The 23,810-nt window shown below is 41.9% G+C and overlaps 1 protein-coding gene across 2 annotated transcripts in view; it reads left to right on the forward strand.

The window, feature by feature from the left end:
* LOC143997335 (uncharacterized) overlaps positions 1-23,810 on the forward strand; it is a 585,170-nt gene that overhangs the window by 19,584 nt on the left and 541,776 nt on the right. For both annotated transcript variants that reach the window (XM_077492911.1, XM_077492912.1), the window contains exon 2: positions 8,647-8,826. In XM_077492911.1, coding sequence (XP_077349037.1) covers positions 8,668-8,826 — 159 coding nt within the window. In that variant the 5' untranslated portion in view covers positions 8,647-8,667. The remainder of the gene's footprint in view (positions 1-8,646; positions 8,827-23,810) is intronic.

Below are 23,810 nucleotides of genomic sequence, written 5' to 3' on the forward strand. Positions count from 1 at the left end.
GCATTTCAATGGGGAGTTGCGTTTCTTCTTCTTCTTCTTCTTCTTCTTCTTCTTCTTCTTCTTCTTCTTCCTTTTTTTTTTTTTTTTTTTTTTTTTTTTTTTTTTTAAACTGACGAATAATGCAGCAAGCAGGATTTTTAAAGAGGAAGTAAACCCTGATGAGTTTACTTCCTCTTTCATTCCCTGCAAAGGCAAAGCATAATGGACTACTATGCATCGCATAGTAGCCCATTATGTGTCACTTACCTGACACAGGAGCCAGCGAAGTCGCCGCTGTCCCCTGTAGTCCGCCGCATCCATCTTGTTGGTGGGGTCTCGCAGCTCCGCCACTGTCATTCGGCGAAGCCGCGATGACGTCACTCCCACGCATGCGCACGGGAGCCGGCACGCGCGGCAGCTCCGTCGCTGAGAATGCCGCGCTCAGTGCGCCTGCGCGCCGCTGTCTACGGCGCATGCGCCGTAGACAGCGGTGCCTGTTTTCAGGCAATTATCTCCTAAACCATATAGGTTTAGGAGATATTGCTTGGACCTACAGGTAAGCCTTAATCTATGCTTACCTGTAGGTAAAAGTGGTTTGTAAGGGTTTACAACCACTTTAACACCACAATGAAGTGCAATAGACATACATAGAATTTAAAGGGACACATTTTTCTTGAGCTTTTCTCATGCTAAAGGTGGCAATAATGGCTGACAATAAATGTAATATTCATTTAAATTCAGGATTTTAATTAAAAAGTTGAATATAATACAATTATATATAAAAAAAAATTTTACTTTTGGTTTCGGTTTTCAGCCAAGTGCGTCCTGCATTTTCGGTTTCGGTGCCAATATTTCCATTCGGTGCACCTCTACAAAAAACATGCATGTCGTGCTTGTGGTGCCATTCATTGTTAGCCAGTTAAACGATTTAATGAAAAGTAGATTACAGGGCCATTAAATAGTGGATGTGTATGGATTCTTTTTGGAGAATAGAGATATCGTTTAGTGGTACTTTAACCACTTGCCGACTGCAATACGTATATATACATTGCAGGCTGGAACCAGTTCTATGCTGCTGTATGCTTTCCGTCCGTGGCAGCAAAGGGGTTAATTAGGCTAACTGAGTGCGAGATTAAAGTGGTTGTAAACCCTTACAAACCACTTTGACGTACAGGTAAGCCTAGATTAAGGCTTACCTGTAGGTCCAAGCAATATCTCCTAAACCTATATTTTTATAGGTCTAAACCGTAGACAGCGGCGCGCAGGCGCACTGAGCACGGCATTCTCAGCGACGGAGCTGCCACGCGTGTCGGCTCCCGTGTGCATGCGCGGGAGTGACGTCATCGCGGCTTCGCCGAATGACAGCGGCGGAGCTGCGAGACCCCACCAACAAGATGGATGCGGCGGACTACAGGGGACAGCGGCGACTTCACTGGCACCTGTGTCAGGTAAGTGACACATAATGGGCTACTATGCGATGCATAGTAGTCCATTATGCTTTGCCTTTGCAGGGAATGAAAGAGGAAGTAAACTCATCAGGGTTTACTTCCTCTTTAAAGATGTGATACAAATGACAGAAAACTCGTTTGAAATGTCTAGTTATTTATAACCTTTTCTAGGGGTGCCAACAAATCCATCCGCACCATTCAGCACATCTTTGTAGAATAAACAATCATTTTATCTCTTTTCAAACTTTCTTTGCATTTCTACCTACCAAAGATGTGCTCTTTTCAAGAGGAGTAAAACAGTGGGGATTGGTTTACTAAAACTGGAAGGTGCAGAATCTGGTGCAGCTCTGCATAGAAAACAATCAACTTCAAGGTTTGTTTGTTTTTTTTTTTTTGTTTTTTTTTTTGTCAAAGCTTAAGGCTGGGTTCACACCTATGCAAATTGAATGAGGGTTTCCCCGCATCCAATCCGCATGACAGGAGATTGTGACCGGCTCTCTATGGAAGCCAGTTCACATATCTCCATTGCAGCTGCGGAGCAAAAATTCGGCCCTGATTCGTCCCTGAAAACGGATAACAAGGACACACCGGATCCCTGCTTCAAGCCGCATCTGTCAGAGGTGTGAACCCAGCCTCACCGAACAAGCTGAACTTAGAAGCTCATTGGCCACCATGCACAGCTGCACCAGATTTTGCGCTACTTTTAGTAAATCTTCCCCTTTGTTTCAATGAGCAGTAATGCCTTCCATAGAAGAAGCAATGGTTGCAGGAAAGAAAATCACTCGATTCCACCATCAAGATGGTCAGTGTTGATGGGTAAATCCCTCCTGCAGAGTCATTGTGTTCTTCTGACGGAGGAAGCCGTCCCCGCCGGGATAATACAGTATGGGTGGTACAGTGGTGTAGTTGGTAGCATACTAGCAGTAAAAAGGGTCGCTGGTTTGAATCCCAACCACAACACTATCTGTCTGTCGTTTTGCATGTTCTCCCTGTGCCTGCATGAGTTTCCTCCATATACTCCAGTTTCCTCCCACACACCAAAGACTTACTGGTAGGTTAAAATGGAGGGCCAGCTGAAATTTTGCTGACTTTTAATAAGCACACTTATCTGTCCAGGGTGCCCACGGTGTCGGCCACCTGAGGCCGATACATCCATCGGATTGGGTTCCGGCACCACCATTTGAACTAGGGGAAACAGGCAGTGGAGCCTTGCGGCTTCGCTGGCCGTTTCCTACTGTGCATGTGCAAGCCACGCAGCGCTTTGTGAATGGCCAGCTGTGTTCTGGGATGGACACAGTTCTCAGAATGCAGTGAACCCCATTCCCCAGAAGATCACCGCGGTGTAGGAAGTGGCAGATTGGGATGATCTGCCTAGCAACGGCCATTTCTGGTAAGTAAAAAAAAATATTTTTTTCATATTTTTAGGAGCATTTTTATGTTGGGGTGGACCTCCGCTTTAATTGGCTTCTGTCTAAATTTACCCTAGTATGTATGAATGTGAGCTAGGGAGTAGGGACATTTTTGATTGTAAGCTCCTTGAGGGTAGGGACTGATGTGAATGTGCAATGTATATGTAAAGCGCTGCGTAAATTGACAGCGCTATAAAAGTACCTAGATTATTATTATAATAATAACAGGCTGGTTGTACCCAAGTTGATCGATCAACTTGGGTACATTCAACCTGCCCGTACATGGTTTGAATCTTGATTTGTTCTATTTATGGCTGGCTTTAGGGTACCAAAAAATGTATTCATGTGTACAATGTTTGTACCAATTGAGTTATGTTTTATTTATGCTTGATTATGAAAATCAGTGTATAGATAATAATAATAATAATAATAATAATAATATTATACAGGATTTATATAGCGCCAACAGTTTTCATTACAATGTGGAGGGGGAGACAGTACAAATACAATACAGTTCAATACAGAAGGGACAGGAGTGCCCTGCTCGTGGAGCTTACAATCTAAATGGAGGGGGAGGTGGTACAAAAGGTGATGGCTGCAGGAGATGATCTGATGGAGGTGACTCTGGTATGGTTCTTACGTGGAGGTGGGGTAGGCTTCCCTGAATAAGTGAGTTTTCATGGATCGTCTAAAGGCAGCCAGGGTAGAGGCTGACTGGGGCAGGGTGTTCCAGAGGATGGGAGAGGCTCTGGAGAAGTCTGGAGGTTAGCATGAGAGGAGGTAACGAGGGAGCTAGAGAGGTCTTGGGAGGAGAGGAGAGGATGACTTGGGTGATATCGGCAGATGAAGTTAGTGATGTAGTTGGGGACGATGTTGTGGATGGCCTTGTATTTTGAATCCTTATGCGGAAGCCAGTGGAGGCAATGTCAGAGGAGCAGTAGTCATGGATTGGTTGGTAAGATGTATTAGTCTAGCGGCAGCATTCATAATAGACTGAAGAAGAGATGTAAGGGTAGGCCAGTGAGGAGGGAGTTGCTGTAGTCAAGGCAGGAAATAACCAAGGAGTGAATATGTATGTTTTGTGGTGTTGTTAGTCAAGAAGGGGCAAATTCTAGAAACGTTGAAGAGATTAAGGGGGCAAGATGTAGCCAGTGATTGGATAAAGGGGCTGAAGGAGAGGTTGGCACCCCTAGACAAAAAGGCGATGGAACTACCAGCAGTCATATTTATAGTCATCGTTAACTTACTGTTCACTAAACCCTGGGTCATTTTTTTTCTACCAATAGTTTAACACTCAACAAATAGCGACCTGCTTTTAAAGTTTGCTAAATGTTTTAACAGCAAAGTTTTAGCTTATTTTAAAACTTCCATCTGCACATTCAAATCTTTTTTCCTAACCCATTTGTGTTAAATAATAGGTGTGTGAATAACCTCTGAGAGGCCCATTACAATAATACAAATTTCCTGTGTCTTATTATCACAGATAAAACCGTGTTATTTTGTTCCTTTCAGTCAGTAGTCTACAAATGAGGCATTCTTCGTCAGCTGGCATAATTACTTTTTAAAGATAAACAGCGGCGTTTTACCACAATGACATTTGTAATTTAGTGTACTGTTTAAACTCTACAGAGAGAAGGACGATCACTAAGGTGTCTTGGTAATGAGCACTTATAGCTGATTTTTTTTTATTTTTTTTTCTCTCCTTTTTATTAGTAATTTTACAGGTTTGTTGTAGCACTTGTTTTTCTGTGAATTCCGACCTAATGCTGAAAGGGGATGCATAATAGAACTGCAGGAGATTTGTTACATGGGAAAAGTAAAGGTTGATACTGTTCATTACTATTGGGACTGCTTTGAAATATCATAAAGCTTGATTGTTTGAAAATCACAGAAGGCTTTGTTGTGTTGGGGAATAAGCATTGACACCGTTTGGTAGTATAATGCCACTTAAACATTTTTTAAAGCCGAATTCAGGTCACTAGAAAAAACACCAGTTAATGCAGTTTTGCATTTATTAAAAACATCATTGGATATATTTTAACCTCTTAAGGTTGGGTTCACACCTCCCACGTATGCGCTCCCAGCAGGGGTATGGTGAGTCCATGTTCTTTGTATCAGGGACGAATTTTTTGTCTGAATTCTGCCCTGAAACTGAGCCAAAGATGCACAGCGTTCCTGTGCAAGCCGCTTCGCTGCTGAAACGGAGATATGTGAACCGGCTCCATAGAGAGCTCATCACAATCTCCTGTCCAATTCGCATAGGTGTGAGCCCAGCCTAAAGCTGGCATACATGGATTGAAATTGGGTCGATTTATGTATGGGCAGTAAGGCTAAGCTCAGGCGTGTTCGCGTGCTCCACATGCAGAGCCCGCCAGGAAGTCTCCTCAGTGCAGCGCTACGCTAATCACAGGCAGTGAGACATTGCCTCGATGTGCGGCTGCAGAGATTAGCGCAGCGCTACGCCGAATTCCTGGTGGGCTTTGCACGTGGAGCATGCGAACACGCCTGAGCTCATCCCTAATGGGCAGGGAGATTGTACCAAAGTCAATCTTCTCATTGATTTCTGTACAAGCCTGTTGGAAAGTTTTGTCTTGGTTAGTGCTGTAGTGCTGATGAGTGTATTCTGACATTCTGAAATCTTCCTACTGTCAGAATACAATAACTCAGTGGGGAGGATTCCCCCATCCACCTTGAATGGGAATCAAGACTGCTTTATTTTGTTCAGCCCGCTGGTCGAATTAAAATTAATCTGTGGGCCGCTTTACGTGGCCATTAATGCCCAAGAGACAGTGCACCTTCTGTATCACCTGACCACTTTGATTGGCTCTCGCCACTTGATCGCGGCCTGTCTCTTTGGCTTCTGATCGGAAGTCTTGGAAAGCTGTCAGTGAGATCTTTGTCACTGTGCTGAGAGTGCAGTGAGCATGCTTTCTGATCACAACCTTATGCCGCACATGTGTGGCGGCTGAGCATGAAAGACTACCTTTTTGACATTGGCTGAACTACATGCACTCAACCTCTCCAAAGTATCCAACTGCTTCTTTGCCTTGTTGCAGCACAGCTAGGTGCCAGAGCCCAGGAGCCCGCCTCCGCTGCTCACAAGCCAAAAGGGATTGGGCCGCACACTAAAGCCTCGTACACATGATCTGATTTTTGGCCGGGAGTTGTGTAATGACAGACTGTTTGCCTAAAATCTGATCATTAGTACGCTCTATCAGACAATTGTTGGCAGACTTTCCGCCAACAAATCTTGGATAGCAGGCTAGTACATTTTTGCCAGACAATGCTCTGTTAGATTTTCGTATCGTCTGTACACAAGTTCATCACACAAAAGTACAAACACGCATTCTCGGAATCAATGTGTGTCCCCATTGAAGATTTCTCCTCTGTTAAACCTCGTACACACTATTGGATTTTCTGACGGGAAATGTGTGACAGGCTGTTAGCGGAAAATCCGACTGTGTGTATGCTCCATCAGACAATTGTTGGACAACTTTCCGCAGACAAATATTGAATGGCAGGTTCTCAAATTTTCCGAGGACAAATGTGTGTGTTGTCAGATTTTCCGAGTGTGTGTACAGAACTCCATCGGACAAAAGTCCAAAGTACAAACAAGCATGCTCGGAAGCAAGGATGAGCCAGAAACGGTCGGTCTTGTAAACTAGCGTTCGTAATGGAGAATTAACATTTGTGACGTGCCAAATTATGAAATCTCAAAATGCAGCACACAATTCTCTTCTTCTTTAATGGGATAATAAGGAAGCTGCTTTGCTGATGATACTGATGGAGTTATTGCAAACAAATTTTCAAAGGCTTTTTATTTCTAATGATATCAAGAATAATATTTAATATGCTTTTTTTTTTTTTTTTTTTTTTTTTTTTTGGCAAGTTACCACAACACGATTATTCCATAGTTTTTACATTGTATTTTTTTAATTGTAACTGCCTACTCCCAAACCGTCATTTTGAAGTAAAACACTTAGCCAAGTATTATTCTACACAATTTTTTTTTATTGTGCATTAAAAAAAAAAATAGACATGGTACCTGCCAATGGAACTTAACCAAAAAGTGCATTCTATTCATCCAAAAATATAAAAAATATACCAAATAAAATCATTATTCAACCAAAAAAAATGTCAAAGCAATAACTCCAAGGCCAATAATAAATAACACATTATCTCCTCCGATTCCACAACATGTCTGGTTGACGAACGGCCGTTCAGGAATTAACTGAAAAGCACGAAATTAAAAACATGAACTGAAAAGCGCAAAAAGAAAAGCACGAATCAACACTCGCCAAACTACTACTAACACGAAATTGGCAGAAGGAGCCCAAAGGGTAGTGCTAAAGAGTTGAAAAACAACGTAGTACGTTACCACATTCGTATTTGTTGGCCAACATTTGTGTGCCATGTGTATGCAATACAAGTTTGAGCCAACACCCTTCGGACAAAATTCCATGGCTTTATTGGCCAACAATCCGATATGTGTGTACGAGGCATTACTGTTCTGGGGACAACGCAACATCTGGAATTTACTTTACTTGTACTTGCAGTGATAACAATAACCACTTGACATCTGCACTATGGGCAAATGATGACCACAGCTCAGATCTGAATTCCCAGGAGGCCGTCGTATACGGTTTACCCTGTGCACGCTCCCTGCGAGCGCCATGATCACCGAGTCAATGAGACTCGGATGATCACAGATCCGCGTAAGGGGCCATTCCCGGCCCCTTACTTTGTGATCAACTGTCAGCCAATGACATCACATGATCAGAATAAAAGCCCGGTGATCTTTTTTTTTTTCTCACGCTGACAGCGGAGGAGAAAGAAAAGCCGATCACCGGCTCATCTTAAAGGGACATCGGTCCCCAAAAGGAAGAGGCAATTATGCCTCATTTATGCCATCTAACAGTGCTCACAAGTGCCACCTATCACTGCCCACCAGTGGTGCCAATCAGTGTAACCGATCAGTGCCCATCACTGCCACCCATCAGCGTACATCAATGACAGACAAAAATTACCTGTTTTAAAATTTTATAACAAAAATAAAATAAAAATTTATATATAATATAAAATATATATATATATTAAAATAAAAATCGCAGCGGTGATCAAATACCACCAAAAGAAAGCTCTATTTGGGTGAAAAAAAAGTGCTAAAAATGTAATTTGGGTGTTGTATGACCGCGCAATTGTCATTCAAAGTGCATCAGCGCTGAAAAATTGGTCTGGATAGGTTTAAGTGCCCAGTAAGCAAGTGGTTAATCATGACAAATAGAGAGGGAGAATGTCCCGAATGGGGGACACAGCCCGCAATAAAAACTGACAGGTGTTCTAATCCATCTCCAGCCTATCCAAAACTAAAAAGAATGTTTTGCTTTTAGTTCTAACATCCCTACTGACTATGGGTTAGTGGCCCTTTAAATCTTGTGTGCAGTCTCAGCTGAGACCCGGAGCAAAGCAATCCCAGCATACTTGTAAACATAACTGTGGAAAACAACAACAAGACATGATGACAAGATCAGCCAAGTGGTTCTTGTTTGTAATTAATTCGAACCAGAAACTATGACCACATTTTAGTTCCATTTTGAGCACATGCAGACACCCATTCATTACTCTATAACAATATGGGTCCGTGGTCTGATTCCGGTTGCATGATTCCCATTTGCTGAAGTTATTCTGCGTTTCTGTCAGACACATGGCTTTGCTAGAATCCCAATACCACAAACTAATTATGATTCTTTTTAAAAACATCTGTTTATAGCATATTTCACTTTAACATATCTGACATCAATCTGTTACAGCTTAGCGGCAGTGACATTAAGATGAATGAGCTAAACCTGGAACTGGGGATCCTGAAATCTGAATTGCATAAAAAGACCAGGGAGACGCAAGCCCTGGAATCTCAAGTCCATCAGCAGCAAGAAAGCCTGAACAGGGCCGGTGACAGACTCAAGGACACAAAGAGGGCTGCTGCAAGCAAGGTAATTAGAATGAGCCCATGTTGCAGAATTACGCGGTGCAATTGCTGTCTTAAAATGTGAAAGACAGTCCCTATGTGAACCTGACCTCCTGGGGCTCAATCAGCCAGAACACATTCCAACCACTTAGCAATTTAAGAAGTTTGGGCTCTAAAATTTACTGCATTAGCGATTGTTACGGGTTGTCCCCACTTAGTAAGCTTTGGCTCCATTGTGATCCAAGGTATTAATGTAATTTCAGCAGCATATGTTTTGCGGGCCATTATTCGTGAAGGAAATTCAGTGAGCAACTCCAATTTCCCCCTGCACATTTTTTTTTTTTTTTTTTTTTTTTAAAGTAAAAAGGATGTGGTGCTCTTAAAATACGTTGAGCCTCATAATTTTTTTTTTTTGAAGAACGTATAGTTTACGAATGTCTTTGAGCAGAAAGGCCAATGTAGTAGAATTGTAATTCAAGTAAGTTTTTTTTTTTTTTCTTTTTTTTTTTTTTTATGCTTATTTGTATGGAAATTTGGTAGTAAGGGTAAAACGGCCAGACTATCGGATGACTGCATTGTTTCCAGACAGCTTTGGTCTACTGTATACTGTATTTCAGGAGATATGATTGAAAACCTTGTGAGATCAATATTCTGGTGCTGATAATTTTGCCCTGAAGAGATCATTCTGCAGCTCCCTCCCCCTTGTTATAGGTTTAACCCTAAATGAAAGACATAAAAATAAAAATCTAATTTTCACCTGTTTTTATTGTTTGTTCTACCTTGTATCACTCCTGCAAGTTCTTTGTGTCCACTTCCTGTGTTCATGAATTCCAGCGATAGCTGCAGGACCTTATCCAGGGCGTGTTTCCTGATGCTGACAATAGTGGACCATGCTTTGTATTAAGTGGTAAAATGGCCAGTTTTAGTCTCCATTATAAGCCTATGTGGCAGGATAACAATGCAGGAACACAACTGGGAACACAGCGTTGTCACCCTATCATCAGAAGTGTGGACATTGGCCTTCAAGGCAGGATCACCAAACAATATTTTAATAGCAATTACTGTAAATAAGAATAAATACCTTGTTCGATTTCTTACTTCTACTAGAGCTACACGGTTCTGGATAAAATGAGAATTTAGTTTTTTATTCTAAAAAAAAAAAAAAAAAAAATTGCTATTCTCTCACAATTTTCGTTGTAACATCATCTTTCGCATTATACAAAAATAACTTTACAGTTTAAGTTTTTATTTATTTATTTTGGGAGTTCTAAGTAATTTCATAGCAAAAATACTGATTTTAAAGAGGGATTCCACATAAAAAAAAAATAAAAAAATTATAAGCAAGCAGCTATAAATACTACAGCTGCTAACTTTTAATAAATGGACACTCACCTGCCACGGGTTCCAGCGATGCCGAGGCCGATCGATCTCTTGGCTGCTGCCGCCACCATTCTAGGTGAGGGAATCAGGAAGTGAAGCGAATCGGCTTCACTTCCCTGTTCCCTACTGCACATGCGCGAGTCGCGCAGCGCAATAGGAATTGTCCGCGCTGTAACTGGGACCCGTTTATGTCCCAGCAGACAGCACGGCAGGACAGGAAATGACATAGACTCCCACGGGAGTCTATGCCCAGAAGTGGGTGTAAATACCTGTCTTTGACAGGTATCTCCACCCCCCCCCCCCCTGTAAGGTGCCAATTGTGACACCGGAGGGGGGGGGGTTCCGATCAGCGGAAGTTCCACTTTAGGGTGGAACCCCGCTTTAACTTGTAAGCAACAAGTGTCAGATAAAGGCTTATGCTGGCCATACACTATATGAAAAATCGCCCGAAATTAGTTCATTAGACCGTTCGTTCGTTTTTTTCGGCCAGTTAATGGGCACAAATTCGATAATCGTTTGGACGTTTTTGAGCCGAAAAAACGAAGGACGAGTTTGGAAATTTTCTGCCGAATGAACGATAAATTGAAAGTGATGGCACAATCATTTGCGCTTGCGGCCGAACATTCATTTTATATACAGTGCCTTGCGAAAGTATTCGGCCCCCTTGAACTTTTCAACCTTTTGCCACATTTCAGGCTTCAAACATAAAGATATAAAATTTTTATTTTTTGTGAAGAATCACCAACAAGTGGGACACAATTGTGAAGTGGAACGAAATCTATTGTATTTTTGAAACTTTTTTTATTCTCAGAATAAACTAAGAGACGAAAGCTATTGGCTACTGGCCCGTTTATAGTCCCGGCGTACATGTTTGACGTGACCTCGTTCAGAACGATCGGATTTTCCAACAACTTTGTGCGACACTGTGTATGCAACACAAGTTTCGGACAAAATCTGACTTTTGTGGTCAGAATGTCCCACAGTGTGTACAGGGCATTAGGCTTGGTTTCCACTATTGCGACCTGAAAGTTGCTCCATTTTTTGCTGCAATTTTTGTCATGATTTTGATGAGATTTAAAGCAATGCTTGTGTATTCTTGAGGTCTATGGACCTAAAGTCAGACATAAGTAGTGCAGGGACTACTTTGAAGTTGCTGCAACTTGAAGTCACACATCTATGGACGGTACTCATTGGAAATCATGGGGTACGTCTTGTAATGCAATATTTGGAGCCCCAAGTTGCATGGTAAGTCGGACTAGTGGAAACGTAGCATCAGTGGTTAAACTGACCTCATTTGCGGACTGAAGTTCATCCCTTTGATCTAAAAGAACCAAATGATACAAAGCTTCTTTTTATCTCAGCACTGAGCAATGTTGTGATAAACTTTGCTGGCTGTTGTTTATTTTTTATTTTTTGACAGCTCTGAGCAGAGAATGCTCTTCACTTACATAAATTCTGGAAATGCCAGATTAAGATCATGAGGGTGTTGAATCGAGACCATTTTTTTTATTTTTTTTGATTAATCGTACAGCTCTAACTTCTACTATCCTCTTGAAAAATCTTCCTCGCCCCTACTTTTTCCTTTTTTTTTTTTTTTTTTTTTTCTGTGAGTGCCTTATTTCTGCATAGCAGCCCAATCATCAGGGCAAGGGGAAGCACTCATGCTCAACCGTATAATCTTTGGAAGGCTCATAAACATAGGAAGACACTTTTCTTGGAAAATGCAACATAATAATGTATTTGAAAATTGGAGGCTTTGAATAATTGTATCTTTTTTGCAGTGTCCGTACTTCAGCTATAAATGTGTATTGTTTTATGTTAGACATTGAAGTTGAAAGCATAAAGTTGTTTACATTTTTAAGATGGTGTAGTAGACTTTGTTGAAAAAAAAATATGAAAAGAATTGGTTATTTAGTTATTTTTTGCATAGATTCTGAGCAGTAATCTAAAACTGGGTACACACTTTGCGAAAATTGGGCGAACGTTTGTCCGGCATCCCTCATTGTTTCACAGCAAGTCGGAACCAAGGAAGGAAATAATGAATGAAAATTCTTGTATGACAAAGGGCTTTTTTGTTTATGGTTTCTGATCTTGCGCAGTCTTTTGTATTCTTGTACAAAAATGTACACATGTAACAAATCACTCGTTCTTTTCACGGTTGAAAAATATTTTGGAGTTTGTCCCTTCAGAAGTTTTTGTTTGCAAAGTCTGCATTGGATGTCGAAAGTTGCGTACACACTATATGAAAATCGAATGATTGTGCCTCATGCTGAATTATTCTTTCGATCATAGTGCATACTCTGCTTAAGGCTGGGTTCACACTGGTGTCAATTGGATGCGGTTTTTCCACATTTAATTCGCATGCCAGGAGAGTGTGACTGGCTCTCAATAGAGCCGGTTGACAGCTCCGGGGCGGCTGCGGAGTGGTTTGCAGAAGAGTCCTGTGTGTTTTTGTTTTGTCTTTTGGGTCCGCTTCAGGTCCGAATTCAGCCAAAAATTCCGGGCCTGATTTGTCCATAAAACAGAGAAAAGCGATGCACCAGACCCCTTCTTTGAGCACTCTGCACAACAGTGTGAACCCAGCCTTAGAGCTAATGCACAATTGCAGAGGGCTGTACACTATGAACAGCCCTAGGCATCATCTGTCTGTGTCCTCCAGGGCCACTTCGTCGCTCTGGCACACATGTAACTGCATTGGATGTGTGCAAACATCTGTGTGCAATATGCCAATTTTTTGAGGGTGGAAAGCCAATTCCTGTGCCATTCAGTGCAGTGTGATTTTTCAGCCTATTCATTTGAATGGGCTGAAATTGCACCTGGTCGCACCAAAAGTAATGCATGCACTACTTTTAAAATACTATGTGCATGAAAAGCGCAATGTGCGTGGTGTTTGATCGCTCGGTTCTCAGTGTCAGAGCTGGCGGGGACAGATGCAGCATCCACCTAGGTAAATATAATTCTTAAAAATACGGAATTCCCATACTTCTCTTTTAAATGCCAGAGAACGGGTATTATTTTTAAACCAGCTTTTTGCTAGCAGGGCTGAGTACTATGGAATTTTGCTGTGTGTACTTGCAGTATAATGCTCCTTTCACATGCTTCTCCCTTGCTAGTTATAAATTGATTGAGCTGCATGCCATTTTCTGTTTCAGCTTAAGGCAGTAAGGGGGAGCAATGGGTTATCGCTATCTGTGATTCATTGGCAGAGATAAATAGAATATTGGACAAAGCTCTCCAACCTTCCAGATCCCTTGTGACGGCAGTCCTCCAAAGTCAGTGAATGTGATCATTTATGCTTCATACGCAGCAACGATCGTTTTGAAAACATTCCTGCAATGTGATAAACTTTCATGCACACTATATTCTATTGACGCTTTTTCTCCTATAGGGGTTTAGCAGCAGCAAAACCACGATATAAAGCCGCATTTTTGCAGACGTGTTCATACATGGCGGTAATACATTCTATTTCTAAGAATGCTGGCCATTAAAATGCATTAATGTGGGTACGCACCTAGCATTTAAGGTGCGTTTAGGCGCTTTTGAGCATTTTTCATGCTGAGAAGTTCCTCTTCTGAACACACAAGTGATGTGTTTTATTTTCTGCCTGTAAAAGCAGAATTTTTGAGCTCAAGTGTGCATAAGGCCTTAGAATTCTGCATACCCTGTTTCTTTTCTATTTAATACCCAATGGGGTTCATTTACTAAAGGCAAATCCACTTTGCCCACCTGCACTTGAAAGTGCATTCACTGTAGATCTGAGAGGGACATGCAAGGAAAATAAAAAACAGCATTTTCGCTTGTACATGATTGGATGATAGAAATCACCAGAGCTTCTTCTTCTACTTCTTCTTCATCTTCTACATCTTCTACTTCTCCTACATCTTCATCTTCTACTTCTTCATCTTCTACATCTTCTTCATATTATTATTCGTGATTTATATAGTGCCAACAGTTTACGTAGTGCTTTACAATGTAGAGGGGGGGTAGCACAATTGCAGTACAATACAGAAGGGACAGGAGGGCCCTCATTTCAGATCTTCCCCTCAGGTCTATAGCGAATGCACCTCCAAATGCAATTGTAGTGCAAAGTTGATTTGCCTTTGGTAAATCGACCCCATAATGTCAATCATACCTGTTCTTATTTTAGCAGTAGTTACAAAGTAACTTTTCTTTTGCTCAATTCCTATTGCCTAGTCATATATAAAGGCATCAGCTGATTAAAACACATTTCAACTTAAAGGGGTTGTAAAGTCAGAAGTTTTTTTTATCTTAATCCATTCTATGCATTAAGGTAAAACACCTTCTGTGTGCAGCAGCCTCCCCCCCTCAGTCCCCCTAATACTTACCGGAGCCTCATCACTGTCCCGCGATATCCATGAGTGTCTCGGCCATCTGGCAATCTTTCTCCTGATTGGCCGAGACACAGCAGTGGCTCCATTGGCTCCCGCTGCTGTCAAACTAAGCCAATCAGGAGAGGGAGGGTGCTGGGCCGAACCGCAGCTTCGTGTCTGTATGGACACGGAGCTGTGGCTCGGTTTTTGTATCCCCATTGCAAGCTGCTTGCTGTGGGGGCATTTAACAGGAGGGAGGGGCCAGGGAGGAGGGAGGGGCCAGGAGCACAGAAGAGGCACCCGAGAGGAGGAGGATCTGGGCTGATCCATTGTAACAGAGCAGGCAAGTCTAATATGTTTGTTAAAATTATGAAATGATTGTGGCAGAGTAATTAAAACCTATTTTGTGGGTACAAGGACTGTGGCACGTGTGCTGTGAATATAGTGAGTGGCTCAGCTTCTAGTTATATTTATGCCCCTTTTAAACACCTACATAAGATAGATCAATTTTCCCCTTCATGTGCCCAGGGGTGCTCCACATCTTTCTCAGTCCCATTTCAATAACACTCAGGAATATATTCTATATTTTGTATTAACGATTTTTTTTTTTTTTTTTTTTAACAATATACTTTTACTTTGCTTTACAAATTGTGGCTTCACTGTACGTGTGCATGCCATTTTCTTTCTCTTGGTGTGCATCATTTGGTTGGCACCTAGCTCCCACAGTACATTATAGAGATCCTTTCTCTCTTTCTGTTTAAAGAATATAATTCAAAACTGCTTTTAAATGGAAGCTTCTTATAGTGGTATTAAAGCTTTGTTTAAAAAAAACAAAAAAAAACACTTCATACTTCTCTGCTCTGCGCAGAGCACCTCTGATCCTCTTCTTTTCGGGGGTCCCCTGCCACGCTCCTGGCTCTTCCCACTCGAGCAGTGTCCCTGGAGAAAGCCACTTTTTCTGGGGGGACTGCTGCATGCTCGCTCCCAAGCCACTGCTCTATGCATCCGCAAGACACAGAGCCGCAGCTCGGCCAAACTTCCACTCTTTCCTCATTGTTTACACTGTGTGGGGAGGCTGGGCCGGTGATCAGTGTGTAAAAAGCTGGACAAAGAAAGGTCCATAAAGAAATGGATGAGTGAGTTTGGGGTGGAGGAACTTGACTGGCCTGACCTCAACCCGATCAGAACATCTTTGGGTTGAATTAGAGCAGAGACTGCATGCCAGGCTTTTTTGTCCACATCAGTGTCTGACCTCACAAATGCGCTTCTGGAAGAATGGTCAAACATCCCCATAGACGCACTCCTAAACTTTGTGGACAGCCTTCCCAGAAGTGTTGAAGCTGTTATGGCTGACTCACCGCAACACCGATCTAGGTAAAGAGTCTGACGGAGACTCTTTACCACGTGATCAGCCGTGTCCAATCACGGCTGATCACAGTGTAAACAGGAAGAGCCGGTGACCGGCTTTTACTCACTCGGATCTGTCAGGCGAGAGTAGAGGAGAGCTGATCGGCTGCTCCTCTGAAGGGGGGAGGGGGGTCTGTGCTGATTGATTATTAGCATTGCTCCCCTGAGGATGAGCACGCTGGACCACCAGGGACGCCACCAGGACCACCAGGGATGTCACCACCAGGTATGCCACCCTAGACCACCAGGGATGCCAATCAGTGCCCACACTGGCATCCATCCATACCACCAATTAGTGTACATCAATGCCCATCTGTGCCACCTATGTGTACCTATCAGTGTTGCATATTGGTGCCCATCAGTGCCACCTCATCAGTGCCCATAAGTGAAGGAAAAAACTTACTTATTTACAAAGTTTTGTAACGGAAAAAAAGGGTGTTTTTTTTTTTTTTTTTTTTTTTTTTTTTTTTTTACTTTTCTGTCTTTTTTTTTAGTTGTTGCACAAAAAAATAAAAATTGCAGAGGTGATCAAACACCACCAAAAGAAAGCTCTATTTGTGGTGTGATAAAAATTTAGTTTGGGTACATTGTAGCATGACCGCGCAATTATCATTCAAAGTGCGACCGCGCTGAAAGCTGAAAATTGTTCTGGGCATGTGCCCTGTATTGAAGTGGTTAAACTTATCTTCCCCATCTACACTGATCCTCTGTGTGAAATTGGTAAATAGTCCACTTCAGCCTTGGACCAATTGTCAGCCTAAGAACCAGAGGTCTTTTTACAATTTCGCACTGTACTGCTTTAACTGGTAATTGCGCGGTCATGCAATGTTGTACCCAAACGAAATTTGTGTCCTTTTCTTCCCACAAATAGAGCTTTCTTTTGATGGTATTTGATTATTTATTTATTTTTTACGATATAAAAGGAAAGACTGAAAATTAAAAAAAAATATATATTTTCTACTTTTTGTTATAAGAAAAATCGAATGAACTAAATTTTACTCATACATTTAGGCCAAAATGTATTCAGACACTTATCTTTAGTAAAGAAAATTGTCAATAAGCGTATATTTATTGGTTTGCGCAAAAGTTATAGCGTCTACAAACTAGAGTACATTTTCTGGAGTTTACACAGCTTTTAATTTATGAATGCCTATCTCATTTCTTGAGGTGCTAAAATGGCAGGGCAGTACAACCCCCCCCCCCCCAAATGACCCCATTTTGGAAAGTAGATACCCTAAGGAAATTGCTGAGGGGCATGTTGAGCCCATTGAATATTTTTTATTTTTTTTTGTCCCAAGTGATTGAATAATGACACAAAAAAAAAGTTTACAAAAAGTTGTCACTAAATGATCTATTGCTCACACATGCCATAGTTATATGTGGAATTGCACCCCAAAATCTATTCTGCTGCTTCTCCTGAGTACGGGGATACCACATATGTGGGACTTTTTGGGAGTCTAGCCGTGTACAGGACCCCGAAAAAGGGTGCAAATTTTTGATTTTACTCCTCACTACCTATCACAGTTTCGAAGGCCATAAAATGCCAAAATAGCACAAACCCCCCCCCCAAATGACCCCATATTGGAAAGTAGACACCCCAAGCTATTTACTGAGATGCATGTTGAGTCCATGAAATATTTTAGATTTTGCCACAAGTTGCGGGAATATTACAAACTTTTTTTTTGCACAAAGTTGTCACTAAATAATATATTGCTCACACATGCTATGGGCATAAGTGAAATTACCCCCCAAAATAAATTCTGCTGCTTCTCCCGAGTACGGGGATACCACATGTGGGGGACTTTTTGGGAGCCTAGCCACGTACGGGACCCCGAAAACCAAGCACTGCCTTCAGGATTTAAATATAAAACGCTACCAAAAAAAACTGTTAGCAATCGCAGGGATCAGGCCTGACTCTGCGAACGCTGCAGTTATGTGTTTAGTGTTTTGTAAGTGACAGTGATCGATACTGCACTTGGGTGGGCTGGGCGGAGGGGCAAAACGCAGGTGCTAGCGGGCATCTGGGCTGATCCCGCTAACAATGCGTTTTTTTGGAACCCTAAACTGCTGGGGACGATAGTATAGATCTGATCAGATCAGATATTGATCTGTTCAGATACTATACCACTACGGGAGGTGTATGCTTTGCGCGTGGGTGTTAGCGGTACTGGCACTAACCTAGCGCTGCCTGGGGCGACGCAGACCCTGACCCTAAAACCTAATTGATATCACCCGCCGGGTGATCAGGGGGTTAAACCTTTATTGGGTAATAAATGATGGGTGCCCTGATGCTATAAAAAGCAAACTAACCAGAGTCACTCGTAACACTTATACGGTGATCGCTGGTGAAAGGGTTAACTAGGGGCAATCAGGGGGTTGAAACCATTATTGGGTAGTATATGGGGGTACCTAGCGCTATAAAAACCTGGCGGTGAACCTAAAAAAATAACTAGCTACCTAGTGACACTAATGCAGCGATCAGAAAAACGATTGCTTAGTGACACTGGCAAAAGGGGTAAAAGGGGTTAACTCTAGGGCCAATCAGGGGGTTAAACCTTTATGGGGGGGTAGGGGGCTACCCTGGACCTAACACTAACTGCCCTGACAGTTTTTACTGTCACAACTGACACTAAATGCAGTGGTCAGTAAATAAATGATCACTGCAATCAGTGACACTGTGACTGGGAGGGGGGGGATTTGTGTGCCTATGTGTACCTACATGTCAGTGTAGTGTTGGTGCACACTTACTATGTCCTCTCCTCGCAGTCCGGTCAAAAATACCGCCCCGAGGAGAGTGACCTCACTTCCTCCCTGCCTATGTTTACACTACACAGGCGGGGGAAGCTTCTCATTCACCAGGAACGATCGAGAGGGGGTGGCCAGAAACCAACGGGCATCCCCTCATCCCAGATCGCTCCTGAAGCGAAACGGACTGCCGCATCCAGCGGGAGGGGGTCGAATCGGACCCCCCACCCGCTGGAAGGCGAGCACGTACATGTACGTGCTTGTGCCTGTCGGTGCCATTCTGCCAACGTACATTGCCATGCGGCGGTCCTTAAGTGGTTAAACATTGATACTAAAACCAAAGGTAGTGAAATGCCTTTAATTAGTCAATATTTAAAGTTTTGTCTGCGATAATGGTCTCATTCTGTTTTGAGTCTCTGACACAGGTCTTCCCCATGATGTACAAGGAATTAGCAATACATCGGAAAGCGAGAGTACACAACGTTCAATCTCATAGTACTTTGTCTTTATTTCTCCTTTCCACTTACAGGACATTTTTTTTGATGTACAGAATATTTTTCTTTCCAAGTCATATAACCAATTTTCACTGCAGTGTTATTTCTTGGAATTAGGGAAGTTTAGTTCAATTTGCAAGACTACAGTGTCTCTGAGTAATTTTAAGATGTGATACAAAACCTCTGTTGCATGTGATCTTTCCATGACCCTCCTAACCAAGAACTTTTACACGCTGCCTCTGCCAGGGGGGGCGATGAGCTGCTTCAATTTACAACAAATTAGATCTGCTCTTTGCTATGTCTTTTGAGTAGATAGTTACCATAATTGCACTTAAATTGGTTTCAGAAAACAGATGTTACCTTAAAAATCATTTTCATTTGTTGGAGTGTAATTTAAAAAGAAAAGAAACCTTGATGTTCTTATTTTTCTTTGCTGACTTTTTGCTTCTGTTCAGACCTGGATTAATACTGACAGGATCACTGTTCTTCATTACCACCACATATGTACTCTGATATTTATATGTGGCACAACCACCAGCAGCACTTTACAGTGTATATACCCTACATCCATGCTTGTCAGTCCCTGACCTAGACGAACTTGCAGCCGAATGTCCCTAGCTAAGTTCAGCAGGCGTATATAGTAGATCTACAAAGTCTACTGCCAGATTGGTCAGAAGTTGATTAAACTACCAGTATGTTTACAGAATACGCCCCGGGTCACACAGATCGTGACATTGAAATCGTGCTACTTCACTTCCAAAAGTAGTGCAGGAACAACTTTCCCCACATGACTTCAGCATGCCCAATTATGCTGAGGTATGGGATAACCAATCCTTGCAGAGCAGCAGAAGAAGAGTGGGAGGGAATTAAAAAATAATGAATGTCTCTTAGGCTAGTGCACAAGATATGTAAATCACCTGTCGCTCACAGCAAGGGGGAGGATTTGACAAAGTTTTTTTCTTTTTTTTTCTTTTTTTTTCAAGATTTATCTGACTGAACAATAAGACGATTGCTCAGAGCTGGATAAACTCTTTGTGGCAAGACTGGGCTCAAATGATAGAAAATTGTATACTCTACATTATGACATAAAAAAAAAAAAATTTGATTTGGGTTTACGTCCACTTTAAGTTAGTGTCTTAAAGCATTATTAAAGCCTTGTGATTTTTTTTTTTTTAATTTTTTTTTAATGGCCAACATGCTATACTTACCTGCTTAGTGAAATAGTTTTGCACAGAGCAGCCCAGATCCTCCTCTACTTGGGTCCCACTCTGGCGCTCCAGGCTCCTCCCTCCTGTGGGGGCACCCAAGCAGGCATGCTTAATTTAATGATCTGTCGGACAGGTTTATTGAAAACTTTTTTCAGTCAGCGTCTGCAGCTGCTGATCAGTGTATTTTGACAGCGATGAGTCACCACTGTCCAAATACAATATATCAGTAGGGAGGATTCCTCTATCCACCTTGATTGTGTTGATGGAGGAATCGTTTGTATTCTTTTCTTCAACCTACTCATTAAAAGGACAAAAAAAAAAACTATGACCAGCTTTAGCCTTTTTCACAACTTTTCTGCTCTTTCCTGAGCCTAATTAATTATACCACCACCTACCAGTGCTGGTACATTGCCTGAATTTTGAATGAACATTCATCTTATACCAAATTGACCTTCCAGTCTCTGTATATTTCTGGAGCTTTATCCTTCCGACTTTTTTTGGCCATGAATTCTTATCTATTCTAAGTACAGTATCTGGATTTATTTATTTTCTCTTATTGCCCATGGCTACCACTGTATCTGATTTGTCTGTGCCTGCTTTAACCTTTTTGGCCTGAACCTATGATTGTGCTGCATGATTGCTACTCCATCTGATCTTGTTAGCTATCCCCAGCCTGGGGACAACCCCTTTAGGTATCAGCCGTAATGCTCCAGGTAAGAAGCAAGACTTCACATTTGTGGGACTCGTCAAAAAATAGGACACCCAAACTTTTATTTTTGCTGTGGAGTCAAACTTTGATGCTGTATAGAGGTATTGACTTGTATGGAATATCTTAGGTCACTTTCATATATGTATATTATGACCATCCTGCTCATCTCCCTAGTTCACTACCACACAATGTAAGACTGCCTGCCATTGTGAGTGAATAAGACTTGGAAGAAGTGATGCCTGTGCACTGTGATCAATTTTCATGGCAGGTGTCTTAATTTCTTACATTTTGTGATGAGGAAGAACAAATTGGTAGCTAAGACCAAAGGATTTTGGTGCTGTTATATTTGGGAATAGTATTGTCGGGCTTCTGAGCTGCTGCTCACAAAGCTGAATAAGGTAAACAAAATGCAGTTGAAGGCTTCGGTTTAGTGTTTGAGATTTGATAATTGGGGGTCAGACATTAACTAAACTTCTTAACATGTTGAGGTTTTGGTAAGTTTTAGGGTGGTAGATATTAGGGGAATGGTTTTTGAAGTCAAATAATCACTTTGGGTCAAACTGGGATATTTGGATACACTTTCTTGAGCCTTCAGCAGTCTAATCAGTTTCATTGAATACAGCCATAATCTTTTCCATAGCCAATTATAGTGTCTGCTTCACTATTTTAAAGCTATGGACACAGAATCCATAAAGGTAACACGGGGCCAAAAAATAAGAGTTAAATAGTAGATTACATATTAAAGCAAAGGGAACTGTCACAGTAGTAGTGGATCCTCCATGTAGCACTGCATCCCTCAAGGCGTGCTAGACTTGGCTGTGGGCCTTGGATACACCTGGGCTGGCAGAAACAAGATGAAGTAAAATATTGAGAAATCAGATAATGGTGGAAAACTAGCAAAAGGTCTAATTGTAATACTTTTAACTGAGTAATCGGAAACCAATTTTCCCTTGTACCATAAAAAAATTCATCCTTTTATTGCTTGAGACTACTTTCTAGTGTGAGGTCATAGTACAGTAGAAACAAACTACCTTAATGTAGACTCAACCTGTGTTGTCTGAGGCAGAGCCTGAATAAAATTGAAAGGACACTAGAAGCATTCTGTACTATTAGTATCATCACTTGGAAATGCAGAACATGTTTGAACATCATACCACAGAAAGGATCCATCAGAGCCTGGAATGCACTGTAGGCTGCTAAAAGGTCTAGAACTTTTATTTAAAAATGCAATTTTGTCAGTGATTTGATTCCCCAACCAATCAGTTTGTTCTAGCTATTTACTCTGGGTAAAAGGGAAAGATGCAATGTCTGAATCTTCTCAGTTTTTGACGATGAAAATACAGATTAAACTGAAAAGCATCTTTTTAGGGCTCTGTTTGTTTTATTTTTACTATTTACTTTACATTCCTTACCTGGGTAGTTTAGAAGGTCCTGTTACTTGCCAGTATGAAACTTTTAAGCCTTATTAAAAGTTCCAGTTTCTGACAATGCAGAACAGTCTAAAAAATGCATTATGCTTTCCATAACAGATATACACAATCCGGTCTTGTTTTCCAGAATTGTACGAAACTATTTTCCTTGGCTTTGGTGTTGACTAAAAAACTTAGACAAGAACTTCCAAAACCGCTGTCAACAGCAAGGATAATGTCTGTCTTGCAATTCTCGAGGCTCGGTTTATACACATGCAAATTGGATGCAAGTTTTCCTGCATCCAATTCGCATTACAGGAGAGTGTGACTGGCCCTCAATAGGGCTGGTTCACACAGCTCCGGGACTGCCGTGGTACGGATTGAAAAGGTTCATATGCTTCTTCTGGTCTGATTCAGGTGCGCATTCAGGCAAAAATCACATCTGTATCTTGAATAGGGACACACCGGACCCCATGCTGTGGCTGTAGCATGTGCGAACAGAGCCTAAAGCTCCTAGGGGGACTACTGTATGGCTTTTAGGGCAAATATTCTAAAATATATACACATGCGTGCGTGAGCACACACACTCTATGTATCTATCCTGTATATCTCTGAACAAGACATTCCAATAGTCTGTGAGCCAAAGACAACACATCATCCACTGCTAAAGTCAAAATCAGTGAGGAGGAAGAATCTCCTAACCCCAGAGGATCGGGCAACCATGTCACATAGGGCAAATTTTATATTGGTATGGTGGCAAACCAATGTTTGTAAGGTGTCAGCTTCTCTTGGGAAGAAAATCTGCATGGAAAAATATGCATGTATGGGAAATATATTCCCAATGACAGTTTCAGTTCAAGAATATTGTAAGTCGTTCATCCCCTTGAATGTTTATTATTCTTTGCTATTTTTGTGAGGTTACTTTAACACATGCACTGTTCATTACAGTAGGCATAATTGCAACTATTCATTTTTACTTCCCCCTCCGTAATGTGTGTGGCCAAAAGTGGGTACCGTATATACTCGAGTATAGGCCGACCCGAATATAAGCCGAGGCCCCCAATTTACCCCCAAAAAAACTGGCAAACTTATTGACTCGTGTATAAGCCGAGGGTGAGACATGCCTGTCCATCCCTGTGTGTGTGTCCGTCCATCCCTGTGTGTCCGTCCATCCCTGTGTGTCCGTCCATCCCTGTGTGTCCGTCCATCCATCCCTGTGTGTGTGTGTCCATCCATCCATCCATCCCTGTGTGTGTGTGTCTCCATCCATCCATCCATCCCTGTGTGTGTGTGTCTCCATCCATCCATCCATCCCTGTGTGTGTGT

Source organism: Lithobates pipiens, unplaced genomic scaffold (assembly GCF_037356315.1).
Source record: "Lithobates pipiens isolate NorthernLeopardFrog02 unplaced genomic scaffold, aLitPip1_a1.2 Scaffold_19, whole genome shotgun sequence".
Classification (NCBI taxonomy): Eukaryota; Metazoa; Chordata; class Amphibia; order Anura; family Ranidae; genus Lithobates; species Lithobates pipiens.